The sequence below is a fragment of the Besnoitia besnoiti genome, chromosome IX, assembly GCF_002563875.1.
Source record: "Besnoitia besnoiti strain Bb-Ger1 chromosome IX, whole genome shotgun sequence".
Taxonomy (NCBI): domain Eukaryota; phylum Apicomplexa; class Conoidasida; order Eucoccidiorida; family Sarcocystidae; genus Besnoitia; species Besnoitia besnoiti.
Window position 1 is genome coordinate 1,803,054 of NC_042364.1, and position 13,633 is coordinate 1,816,686.

The 13,633-nt window shown below is 51.9% G+C and overlaps 1 protein-coding gene across 1 annotated transcript; it reads right to left on the reverse strand.

The window, feature by feature from the left end:
- Window positions 1-7,892: 7,892 nt before the first annotated feature.
- BESB_014260 (proline dehydrogenase) lies at window positions 7,893-11,467 on the reverse strand (the record flags this gene model as incomplete). The annotated part of the gene is made up of 6 exons (XM_029360155.1): window positions 7,893-8,302; window positions 8,772-8,998; window positions 9,470-9,699; window positions 10,028-10,299; window positions 10,830-11,063; window positions 11,374-11,467. 6 exons carry the CDS (start codon window positions 11,465-11,467, stop codon window positions 7,893-7,895), a joined length of 1,467 nt encoding a protein of 488 aa, XP_029216822.1.
- Window positions 11,468-13,633: the final 2,166 nt, after the last annotated feature.

A 13,633-nucleotide genomic window follows, 5' to 3' on the forward strand; every position in this document is an offset into this window, starting at 1 on the left:
AGGCTCTCTTAGAAGGCTTCCTACACCCGAGTCTGTTGTTCCGCGGGTCTCAGACGAGCAGCCGACCATCCTGCCTGGAGTGAAAAAAATGCGAACGCACTTAAGCCGTGATTAACAAACCGCCGTGTCAAAACAAGCCACGACTGAAGCGATACCTTTGTTTGGAGCCTCCGCTGCTCTTGGACGTCACTTCTTTACCCAGTAAGATCGCGGATTGCGTGAGCATGTTTTTCAGAGATTCTCATAGAGGCACCACCGGAGAAGAGTATTATCTAAAACTGCTCTTTCGAAATCCACCACAAAGCTGACCCGTGATGAGCCCGTACCCAGTATTGCCACGGAACTCATGGCCATCTCACGCCGGCACGATGCTTTCACCGTGAAAGCACTGTCTCCAGAAAGTTGACGGGAAGTGCGCCTGACTAGGACGACAGCAAAGCACGTACACCAGCGGGTTGGTGATCGCACTAGAGCTCAATGTCCGCGGACGGACCAGACTTCTCCGGAGTTTCGAGTCGGGCGCCGAATAACTGAAGCCGTGTCGCACGAGCTGTGAGAGTACCTGGCGGAGCGCCAGGCGAACAGCCCCAGACAAAAGCCGCGTTCCAGAAACGCCTGGCACCGTGGACAGTTGCTGAGACATCACTGGGCGCCGAGCGTCGTACGGAGATCCGAACCCACGTCACTGAGACAGTTGCAGATTTTGAGGGGCGAACGCAAGAGAACTGCGCGAAAAAATTTGGACATCGTCCCCCAGGTAACAAAGAGCAATACCCGCTGACTACCGCCATCTTGCCAGGCGGTATCAAAAGCTGGCTGCAGCGCTGCAGTAGTGTCGTACAGATGAAGAGAACACCGAGCCAGCTTCGACACAAACAGGAAGCATCGCTAACACACCTATAGAAGTCCGCTAGTTTGGTTACTTAACACAAACTAGCGGCAAATTGAGTCTAAAAGATCCGAAGACCAGAAGCTCAGCTATCAATCACATGACGGAAGTGGAATCATCCTTTCAGGCACAAACGCATTCAGCCATTTTATTCCAAGAACAAAAAAAATTGAAAAGCAGTACAGTCGCCGGAAGACAAGCAGAGAAACGTCCCACGGCTCGTTCGAGCTGCGCGCCGGATTTTTGATTCAAGCAAAGAGGGCATGGTCACACGTGGAAAATAGATGAATCGTCAGACGCCGCGTAGCCGCTGCGCGCTCTTTCGTGGGCGTAGCTGTGCCGTACTGAAAATTCCGGGCTATCGCAATCCCGCTTGAACGAGCGCTTTTTGGCAAAACCAATCCAGCGTCCGCGACACCGCAGCTTCTACGCAAACGCTCGCGTTCTTCTATCAGGCCCGTGCACGGAAATCAGCTGCAAACCTGGCTTGCTGCACTTTTTCGGCTTAGGCCAGCTCAAGGCAAGCATACGGCGTTGTTATGCAACCGCGTCCTCGGGGCTGCGGAGATCTGGCTTCGCGCACATGTAGGCCTTTCGAGCGATACCTGTAACATGATAATAAACCGACGTCATCGGCTGAAAAGCCTTTTGTATTCTATCTGACTGAAATTTGAAGCGGACAACGCGCGGAACAGAACTCGAACACCACCGGCAGCAAAGGTGCGTAGCGAGCTGTAAACACTTTGTGTTTAGTTTACTGGTCCAGACGACTCTAGAGCCGGATTCTGAGAGAAGCTTGGCAAAGTACTATTGGCGGACAGGAGGCGGACGTGGACCTTCAGCTCCCACCAAAATCATGTGGAAAACGTCGGCAACCATAACCTAGATGAAAAGCCGTACTCGCGTTTGACAAAATACGTGGATGAATCACAACAATTTTCATATCTGCCAATTAAAATGCACCGCCGGAATTGCGGTTAGCTTCTATCAAGCCTCAAGACTTATGATCGAAACACAAGTTGTACCGGAGCCGCACCGCGCGCGGTTTCACCCTGTTTCTTTGGGTGTTTTGAGGGAGCTTGGAGAGAGCCGGTTCGGCTTCGTAGATACGCATGCTATCGCTCGAGAACGCAACGCAGTAATCGCAGTGCGTTGTTGCCCGGTGACGCCACGCGTGCGCAGCGGCGTTCAGTGCGACCGGCGCGCGATCGCCCTGAGGGGCGGTCGTTCATACAAAGTATCAAATACGACGTCGCCTCTCTCTCATGCTAAAAGCGCTGCTAAAAAAATGAACCTAATTCGGCGTAATGCGACCCGATATAGTAGTGCAGTGCAAGCGTGAGTGTGCAGTGCAAGTGGACTTCGGCTTCTTCTGTGTGCTTTTCGTCAAAACGCGCAGTTGTTGGTTTTCCCTCATTCCATATCGAGACACCAGCTAATCTCAGAGAGATGCCAAACGCCTGCGGTCAGTTGAAAACGCACGATATTCAGGGTTGGCGCGCCGCACGGATCCAGAACGGATTTTGCCCTAAACCGTATTTCGGGGTCTTCATTTTTGATCGTCAGCGGTATGGTACAGAACTCCGGCCAAGCACCCGGCGGATACGAAACTATCCGGGCAACACCATAAATCTGCGCGCCACATGTGCACTTTCCGGGTGATTGTCCGCGCCAGCTAGCGGGCTTCTGAGCTGCCACGCGAAATTATTGCCGGTGGTTGTGCGGTACTGTTTTTGCTGTGTCCGTGGTCCAGATCACAGGCTGTCGAAATTCGGCTGAAAATCACCGGCCTGCTTCATACTTCAGCAGCGCGCTTTCTGCGGCGGTCCGATAAAGTTGACGTGACAGCTACACATGAGTACAGGCTCACCTGCATCCCTATCGTAGAATTGCGGATTAATTGGATAGACACAGGGACGTAGTTGCATAACGGACGACACCTGCTCGATGCGCGCTACTTATTTCTATTTTGCGGTAACCACAGGCTAGGCCGCTGCCCGCAGTTTGCCAAATGCACTCGTGTTGGACACGTGCCACATATGTTCTTGAAGGGAGCGTGCCAACAGCTCGGTGACGGAATGCTAGCAAAAGACAAATAACTCACATTTTATTTCGCTAAACCTTCTCTATTCAGCTATCGCTTTTGGTAATGCCATGAAGCGCAATCATAGGCGGGCTAACGAGCAGTTGTGTGGTAAGATGTGCCTCATCAGTGGCCGCTGTCAAAGCCTGGACTGCCTCTCCGGCTTTTTTCTGCATGCGGGCGTGTAGCGGACGTCGCTCCATTCTGAGCAAATCCCGCACGAACCAGCCAAAAGTCGCGCTGCGGCTGTCATTCACCTAGTCTGTTGTTCAACATTCGCACGGGTTGCTATTTGCAATGACAGATTGTTGTCACTGCGTCCCACTGGCAAAGGCGCTTCGCTATCATCTCCGCTTAGACCTGCAGCCCGGCAGCATAGTCCATAACGCCGTCTGAGTCGGGAACATGGGACAGCCATTGCAGCCTGCTGGCTTTTGTTTGATAAGCCTATCGATAGATATCGACCACCGCCGCAGTTGTCGCCTATAGGTGGAAGCCAGGTACATATCTTATGTCGTTTTTAGTAGGACAAATCAATTACCGGAGCTCACACATTAGCGGAAATTCAGACAGGCCCGGAACGTCGGTCACTGTACTATCACAGTCCAGTAGTCGGACACAATGGGCGTCATTTGTCATATTTCATTCGTCGTGCCGCTAACGGATCCCTCTTGAATTGTGCCGCCGTATCGTAGCTTGTTTGACATTGGCAGCTTGGGGTGCAAGAGGCTGACGTAAAACGACAGAAAAAGACCGATGGTTTATCCGGTCGGTTGAGTCGAAAAGGCGTCGTCATTCTTTTTCAGGACCCGTAAGAGCACACCAGTTCGACGACGCTTCCCTCCGGTTTTGAAGTCTGGGGAATATTGGCAGGCTTTTTTTCATATAAGCGCGGCCACACCACAGCGGCAGGTCATGCTGGGCGTAGACCGCAAGCAACAAACTGAAGCTGCAGAGCCTGCAATCAGCCCCAACGAGCAGCTAGCTTCCGGTAGTGGTCTGTTTATGGTGTAGCCGGAAAGCCGATCCGATCGACAACGAAGCCAGCGCCGCGCTTTTGTGTGGCTAGGCGATCGTCTACGCACGCATGTCAAAAGTGTATCAAGGAACTTTCCTGCGCATGAGGGCATCAGTGTTGGGCGACCGGTGCAAGGTCGTTAGCGGGAAGCGGCCAACGGGCAGCTAGACCTTTTGGGTGGGGCAGGCAGCTTCTTGAAAAACTACATTTGCCGCAGATATGCGCTACCACCAACCCCCCCTTGCGTAGAAAGTGTAGTGCTTCGCAATATTGCACGCGAGCTGCAGGAAGTATTGACGAAAGTGTAACTAGCCCGAGGAGATTTTTCCGTGAAAAAGTGTACTATCTGACCGGCCAGGCACGCGGCAACAAAGGCTTCTTATGAAGTGTCAGCTTCATTCAGCTTGCGTCTCTTCTTCCGTTTCCGACGACACGGGCTTCTGCAGCTGACAAGTCATGAACTGCTGTGGCTGCCTTAGCAGATCCGTGCGCCTCGCTTATGGCAAACTACGTCAGGGTTGCGGAATCACCTTCGGAGCGGTCAACAATACTTTCACCCGAGGCTGAGCATTGCTCAGCTTTGGCATGTGCCATGCCGAGACGTCAAAATGTCAGCAAGATTCGGCGCGAGGCGGAGCGTGGCACCGAAGCAGTCTGTCAGCGTCTTCTGTGAGACCGACTTTATGGAGGAGAACAGGAAAGTCAGGATTTCTCCGCAGTATCCGCTTGCTGCAAAGCCGTTGTATAGTGTGTACGTCGGTGATATGGATGAAAAAGAGGCTCTGCCGCTCTCTGTCACGCGGTGTCTTTTTCTACTGCCCTCCCGGATCCATGCTGTGGTCCTGGTGACTGCGGCGTACGGCACCAGCATGGCTTCGGTCCGCTGGATAGTCGCCCCGCATCACATGGGCATACCCGGAAACAATGCTCACAATGGCCGTGATGGCCCAGAAGCTCATTAGAAGCACCCCTGCTTTAGGGCTCATCCCTCCTGAAGTTCACCAACTGCCCGGCGTTCCCCGAAAACCCTTATCTGCAAGCGATTTGCTGCGTCATTCGTAATGCTCTGCAGTGTATGTCATGCAATATGGTGTCTGCCGTTTTGCCATGGTTCGCTTGCCACCCGGCAAACATAATCAAATTGGCAAAAGGTGATGGTTTTTTCTGCTCTTCTCGGAGGGGTGGCATCTGATATGCGACTCGCCTCTCGCGTCAAGGCTCTCCCGTGAGCCTTGACGGCCGGGCGGGAAGCCCAGGTTCCAGGGCGTATCCGTGTGATGATGGGGCAATGCTCTGCAGTGGCGGGGAGAAGACGGCAGCTGCGAAAGCTCTTGACCAGTGTCCGCTCGTTGCCTGTAAACAGCAAAGGTTGCCGGGAGCCGCGGCGCTGTGATGGTTACGCTCGATGTCGCTAATAGCACCAAGCCGCCTAGTGGCCAAATTCATTTCACGTGAAATAGCGCCGTAATGGAGGATGACGCCAGCATCCGCGGGGGTTTCCCGGAACGCTATAAGGGTTGTAATGGAGTTATTCCGGTGCGCCTCCTCCCGAGCAGCATACAGTTCGATGTTATGTCATGACGCCAATCGGGTGCACCACGATTGAGCTAACTTTGGTGGCTGCAAGGGTGGCCGCCTCAACTGGTTGCGAACTCGTCATTTTTATATATGCTACTGGTAAGGAGGACGTCGTCTCGCCGAGGTGTGACCGAATAGTAGCGCCTGCCACGGCGAAGACTCGGGAGTTCTCTCTTCCACAAGGACTACTAGCTTTTTTCGCAAGAGGGCCTGCCGGGAAGAATGACGGCGGGGGTAGGCCGAATGAAGCGCAGATCGTATACCACGAGAGACGTCTATAAAATCAACGTTAGCCACCTCACCCCCTATCTGGTGTGCGGGTCTCCTGTCACGTACGCTTTTCATCGCGGAGCAAGTGAACGGTATTGGTATGTGTCCAATCATTCATTCCTCATTTCAGTGGAGGTGTCACCTCTTGTGCTGAACTGTGAGGCTGCCATTCCGTTTCTTGATGAATGACAGTGACGATAACCGAGGTTCTGCACCTCTTGAACATTGATTTGTCGGGGGATAGCCCAGCGAAGGGAAGACGAGCACTTCCATGGCACCAGTTCTGCTAAACCACGTGACCATCCGGCCGCCGTCCGGAAGAGTCTTTCGCTACGAAGAAGGAATGTGTTCGAGAGGTCTGGGGTAGACTAAAATATTCGCCGCGCCTGACTGAATCTACGGGTCCCCACTTGCGCCTACGCATCCCTCAGCCAGTTGTAGCAAACTCGAAGCCCGGGTGAGCAATATTCATGGATACTTGGCGTAAGCACTGCTCGAGGCGGATGAATAATGATGTTATGGTTCGTAGAACCGTGTAGTGGGTCACAGGTGTGGCACACATGATTATTGGCGGTAGTAGTTTTCTACAAGAGACGTATTATAAACAAGATGAGCGACACTAAGACCATGAACATGTGGTGTCCCATTTGCCGCATTCCACTGTGGAAGTACCTGGTAGAAGGCGGTAGAGGAGGCAACGCCTATTGTCCCTACGGAGGATGAAGCGCCTTTCAAACCTCCCTCGCTCAAGATATATCGGGAAGACTATGGCCTGTCGCTAATAGAGCAGCCTGAGGCCACGGGGTAACGACTGGTTTCAGCCCTTGTCCTTCAACAAAAACGATGGGGACAACAGAGGATGGCTGACGCTTAAGAAAACGGGGCACTTCGTGATGTGAGGCCCGCCGCTGGTGGGACAAAAGCTGCGTATGCGGTTCCTTTTGTGGCGTCCTGCTGCCGCAGGCGGAGGGTCCGCTTGAGGAATGAAGGTGGGTGATGTAGACTCGAACGTTCTCGCATATTACGAAAGCGCAGGCACGCACCGGAATCAAATATTCCATGGCAGAGCTAGACGAACCGAAGACTTATTTTTCATCAGTGCTTTAACTGAACTTTGCACCACTTCGTAATCATCACTCTTCTTGTCTTGCCTATTGCTGAAGGTGCCTGTGCTGTTGTGATGGACTGGTGACAGCAACAACCGCCGGTTGTGCCTATGACACCTCCTAATGGAAGTAGATTTCTATATTTCAGTGCTCTATGACATCTATATACATCTAGCAGTTTTGGCATAGTCGGCTAGTTTCACACTGTCTATGCCATTCCTGACGTTGTCCCTTAAGAATAGGATAAGTTAGACGCTGGAAAGGCAGATTGATAACCCGCACTGCGTCTGTCTTCCTTAGTTGCAACGGGATAGATTTGACATCTCGCGCGTGCCCGATCACCTTCGCCTCCCCCATGACAGCAGCTTGTAAAATGATGGGACAAGAGAGCCTGACACTCTACAAGAACGTTTAAGATAATATCTAGACCTAAGACAATGAGTTGAGGAGCTCACATTCGTGCGGTGGCTTATTCCATACGGCTGGCGTTTTATGCCAGCGCCTGAAACATGGGAAACAAGAGTCCTTTTATAGGCACCATGAGGTTGACGTTGAGACATGAGGGCAGTGGCCGTCCTGTCTTCCATATGACATTAACATTGTCACAGGACGCGTGGCGACGATGGACGGATATGAACCGTCCAGCAGCTACGACAGATCAAAGTGTAGACACTCCAGGGACTTGTGCCAGATTGGGGACAGATCAAATGCAACTAACTCAGTCAGTTGGGCACTAAAAATTGGCACGCTTCTGATACATGAGTAAGACGTTCGACGATGACGAACATCCTCCACGGGATAAGAAGGCTTCGTATCATTCGCATGCGGTAGACAACGGAGTGCAACAATAATCACCGTTAATCGCGAATTCGTACTTGTCTGCCCTGCTTCGTTTCCAGAAACATTTCGGATGACTGAAGGCAATTCCGTGGAGAACTTGAGGTGAGCCTAGCGCCGAGTTGCGTATTGCCCACTATCGGAGGTTTGTTCCTTCCGGCCCAACCAGCCCTTCACGCGATTCTTCACTTCTTCTGCTACGAAAAACAATTCGCGACCAGCTCCCCCCATCATCCCAGCATTTTCCTGCGCGCGTCGAAGAAGGTAAGGAATTGTGACATCTACCGGACCATACGGTACATATTTGTACACCCGGAAACCAGAGTCACTCAACGTGAATGTCAAATGGTCTCCCATTCCAAGGAGCTGCCCAAAGGATACAGGCAAGCTCGCCGGCGTCAGCAGATCCGTTGACGCACCCGCACCGGGTTTTCCGTCCTTGCCCACACCACTGTTACGCTCTTCACATATCTCATACAGCAACGCCGTCGCCTTCTGAAGAGATTCTGCATTGTGACTTCCTGAACCACATATTACATAGTAAACATTTCAGTGAGCAATAAGGGAACACCACGTTTCCGCTCCGACTCCAAATGTAATTATTCACCTGCACTGAGCGGGGGTCGACTGACATGAGGGGGACTGCAGGACTCGATCGTTGCTCCTTCTGCGGTATCTCCACGTTCATCTCCTGCGTTAAATGATGCTGCCTTCACTGGAAGTGGAACACAGTGAGGAATTCTAGCTCACCGAATGTCGCTACAATTTTAGTAGAAGAAGATTTCATTATCCTTTGCACGAAAAAGGCACTGGGTGTCAATCAAGAGCCCTCGCCCCTTGAATTGGCACCTGAAGTCAGTTACTGCCTCTAGCATTTGAGAGACATGATACAAGGACGCTGCTGGGTCAACTCAAAGTGGATTTGATCCAGAGCACGACCATTTAACAAGACGGACTTCGTAATGCCGACGCAGCACTTTCGGCACGTACCCATAAAGAGAGCCACCCTGTCAATGTTGCTGAGAAGAAGCCGGACACACGCGTCGTAGGAGTTGTGGGTGTCTTCCAGACAGTCATGTACGGGACTAGGATAGCCGTTCTCCTCTGCTGTTCTTCGCTCGAACGACATGTACGCTCCACGGACAAGCTTGAGCGCAAAAGTCACCCCGAACCGACGGGCCATCTCCAAATCCGATGTCAGTTGGCTTTTTGTCTCTCTGTACAGGGAAACAGGAGTGACACGCGTAAACACCCACTGCCCAGGAAGCTAGGAGATAAAAAAAAAAATCTTTGACGGAATCCGTTCCCCTCTTCTATGAAAGTGTTCTGAAACAGGGGGTGCACATGATGTGTTCCTTGGAAATACGGCAATTTCCGGAGAATTGCGGGACAGTATCACGATGCCCGCTGCCACAAATATTGTGAGATAATACACCCGTAAGTATGTGTTGGGGGAAAAGAAGCAGATTCGGTAACGCAGTCAAACAAAGCTGCCAGAGTGACCCTTGATTTCTAGCACACGCGCGCAGCTGTCATATGTTACTGTGTTACACGGAAGCCGTGGCAGCAAGAAATAACGTTCTTTCCATCAACCGAGGAGGATATGGGGTGACTCAGGTAGTAGGCATGAGATACATATACATATTAGTAATCTCAGTGTCCGGCTACTCTTCGTTCAACAGACTTACTTGAGGTAGGCTTGGTAAGTGTTGTACACAAGACTCTTGCCGTTCTTGTTGAACTTTTTTTGAGCGTTGATCGTGACAGCGCGAATAAATCCTTGGAGCGGCGAATGCTCAGCGTCAACAAGAAGAGACGGCTTTGTCTCAACCTTCTCCGTCATCTCACAAAGCCGGAACAACCTTTCCTCGGTCGCTTCGACTTCCTTCACATCCTCGTCAGACAAAGGCGGTATCAGCTGCAGATAAAAAAACCCGCAAACACAGACTTGTCACGAAATATACGGCCATTATATTGCGTATGGCGAAACATGCAACAAACACTCCACCGGTATTTGCAAACAAGCGACGACCTCAAAGCTTGAATCTGCATGGACATGCCACCCCGGCGTCTCATGGGGTCTAAAAACAAGCTAGAACGCAGAGTTCTATGTTTGCCCTAGTACGGTCGTCACGGACCTAACACGAACTCGAGACGCGATAAGGATATCTGGAGAAAAGAAACTGTATTTCGGACTCGTAGTCGCAGTATGTTCACACCCCCAAAACATATTGTTTCATGCGTACCTCCTTGAAGACAGACAGATCTGCTCTTCCCACCATATGTGGTTGGAGAAGATGACACCACTGATAGAAAGAAACTTTCGTTTTATCGTCACCACCACCAGGTTGCTCCAGAAGACGATTGAAGATGCGGTTCAACTCGCCCTCCGGAGCAACTGGCATACTTTTCTCAGTTTGCAGCTGCTGGATGCCCTTCACGAATGTCTCTTTCGTCAACTCCTTGGAGATGAGCAAATCGGGTAGTGTGCGCCGGTGACCAGCTGATACTGGCACGCCTGTGCATACACACGAAGTTGAACCGAAATTGACATCCAACATCTGCCGAACATGGGTGTCATCTTAGCATACTTGTTGAACCCTCCTGAGAATATCGATACACGAGCTTTCGCCAGGTGCTACACATCTCGACAGTTCCGCATCTTCTACACGGCGGCCGGGCCCCTCCAGGCATTACCACTTCCAACAATAAACATCCACCTGAGAGTCGATCGTCCCTAAACACTGCCACTTTTTTGACCCAGGGATACAACTAGCAAACTTCACTATTCCATTCTGTCTGGCAAACCCCTCTACGGCACCGATGATAATGCCGACCACACTTTACCGGAGAGACAACGCGCACGCTTCCAAAAACCCGTAGCTCAGGCCATTAACAAGAAAAGTGACAGAATCCCATATCCTTTCATGCTGCGCGGGACTGACATCGCATTCTGGATGATTACGATTATCCTTGACTAGGACACTGACTCCCCTCCTAAACTTCCTCACGGAGGAAGTTACTTTCTGCCCGATGAGATTTGCTTACCACACAGTTCGGCAAAGAGTCTCTCCACCGCCGCAGTCACGATACCAGCCCGCTCCATGGTACTGGTGGGTCCGAGAGCAGTGACCTTAACAGCAACAAGGCCGTCGCGCTCGTCAGATACGGCTTTCACCGCGTCCCACGTCAAGCGGAGATTCTCTTCGAACGTCTCTGCGGACATCGCCGCTACATCATCCGGAGAGGCTTCGACAGCATAATCCAGAACACTCTGCACACCTGCCAACATACACAGAGAATAATATCCACCACATCGAGAATGCATTTCTAACACCCATTGATTGCGGGCGCCAACCGCGTGTGGAGGCGGTGCCCTTGCCTGCACACCGAATACACGACTCAAACACTGCAACTTCCCATGAGTGATGTTTGCACCGTGACCTGCGGCGCGAAAATGGGAAAAATGAGGCCGGTCCCGGTAGCATGTTCGTCTGACTTCCCTAGGGTAGCCATGCGCGTATTTCAACGTGCTGCCGGATGGCGTAATTTACCATGAACTATCAGAGACAGCAGAGATGCACACGCTTACCGCGCTTTCTGAGTTTGTCCATGGTTCCCCGGACTTCGTTCAGGTCCTCGCCTCCGCAGAAAACTTTGTAGAATGACTGCTTCAGAAGCCACATGGTCGGCTTTGTGCCCAGAACTTTGCACGACACATCCAGAAGTTTCTGGCTATTCCTAACGATTTTCTCCGATGCACACACGCCGAAAACGGACGCCGAGACACAAAGATCCCCCCAGCTTTTCCCCCGGGTGCACGCAGCAGCAGCCTCCGGCCCATCGAAGGAAAGGCGAGATTTGGACAACTCGGGAATCGAAGAAAATGAGCTGTCCCATGTTCTGCGGAACGTTTGCCCGCCAGCCCGGTGAAGAGGAACCACATGTCCTCGATGAGAAAGGACAGTGGGGGCTGACCCCTGTGAACGCCCGCAGTTGAGCTTCGCAGACATCTGGCGTGATTTGCAATCTTCCATACGGCTTCCCTGATATTCCGCAATAGTCGGTTTATTCCGGGACGCCAGACCTGCGATGGGGACTCTGCTCAACGAACGATGCACCATCATACCAGGACCAATGCCCTCAGATTGGGTTGACTTCGAATTCGCAAAGCCGGTCACGAGAGCGCATAATGCCCCACGAAAAGCGGGAGGCTCTGGGTGAGAATAGCAAACAACACCGGCAAATCTAGCCGGCGTCACCATATTGCGCGATGACAGCTTTCCCTGAACGTGTCGCCGCACATTCGGAAACTGTGGAAAAGCCATTGTCATTGGAGCAACGCAGGGACGGAGTCGAATTGCACGAAACGACCAGAACGACTATAAAACGTCGAAAATGTACAGATGTGGGAATATGTTGTGCAACGATATAACCGGACTCATCACCAAAAAACATCCGTAACCCACGCCACCAGGAGGAGACACCTGCACCGACCGCCCGTGGCGATGGCGACTGACTGTCGCTGTGCGCTTAAGTGTTCCTGGAAAAGTTCTGCGTTTCTATTTCCTAGTTGCTCTCGATTTGGGCCATCTCGTAAAAAGGACTTGCGTAAAGTTCGGCAGACAAGATGTTCAGGCTTGCACCAATGCGCAAACTTGGGAGACCGGCGTTGCTACTCATTGCGGTACCGGAACCACCGTAGGAGATCCTTGCCCTGCATGCAGCCCCCAGGGGCCGCCGACACGCCAACCCGCCGGAAGTGCCTGTGCATTTTTTTCTTCTCTCGGCATCCCCCACCTGCCTACATTACACGCCAGAAAGAAAAAATGAAGCTGCTTAAACGAAACAGCGCAGTACGGAGCATTTGAAAAAGTTGGATCAAGGAATTTGACTCTCGAAACTGAGTGACTTATGTGGAGATGGGATTCATATCCAGGCTGCTCAAACTTTACCGCCATTTAACGTAACTGCGTGGGCCGCTTGAATAATGATTCTTTTCTCACTTCACAACCGGACCAGAGATACCACACTCACACGAATCGCAGTTAACACGATTTGTGGGCGACAACGTGGGGCCACGTGGGACTCCCAGCAACATGGGTGGCTGAAAGCCTGGACTGACTGTGTGCTTCACAATTGTGTTTATGGACGAGACAGCGCACTGCACTCAGCTTTTCTTCCATTTGACCTGCATGCCATGGGCCATCATTAGTGTCGGCGACGAGCTGTAACCCGACCGAGAGTGGGACACACAAGCTCCGGTTTCTACCTGTCATCTCTTGTATTAGGCTGCTGAATCTCAGCACTCAGATTCGTGCATCACCACTCCTCGTGCAGAGCTGAGTGGCACGGAAGACAGGAAGATGGCATTTGAGAAAACCCAAAGCAATCGAAAGCGACCCGGTCTCGCGTTACATGCGAGGCAAGCTTGAATTGAACAGTGAGTCTCCGCCGACTGGCTACTTTTCCCGCCTTCCGCAAATGGTTGCCAACAACAGTTTCTGGTGGTGACTATGGGATCTCCTCTAGGCGTCATCCCAGTCTGCACGGTGGCTGGCCCTTGCTACTCGCCGCGCCTCACTGGAGACACTGTGCCTCATTGTGTTCGCACAATCGGGCGATGGCAAACGAAGTTCGCGTGTGGTGTGTACAGTTCGAACCTCCTATTTTGGAGAAATCGAACTCGATTCGCATTCAAGTTGAAACCAGTAGCTTCCGCCGGTGCTGTTGGGCAAAGCCGATGTCGTACAGAGACAATCGCTATTTGACAGAGACCAAGAGATTAAAAAATGACCCAGAGGAATTTTGTTTGTTGGCGCTGGTCTCCTCTCGGCCGAACAGGAAAATTC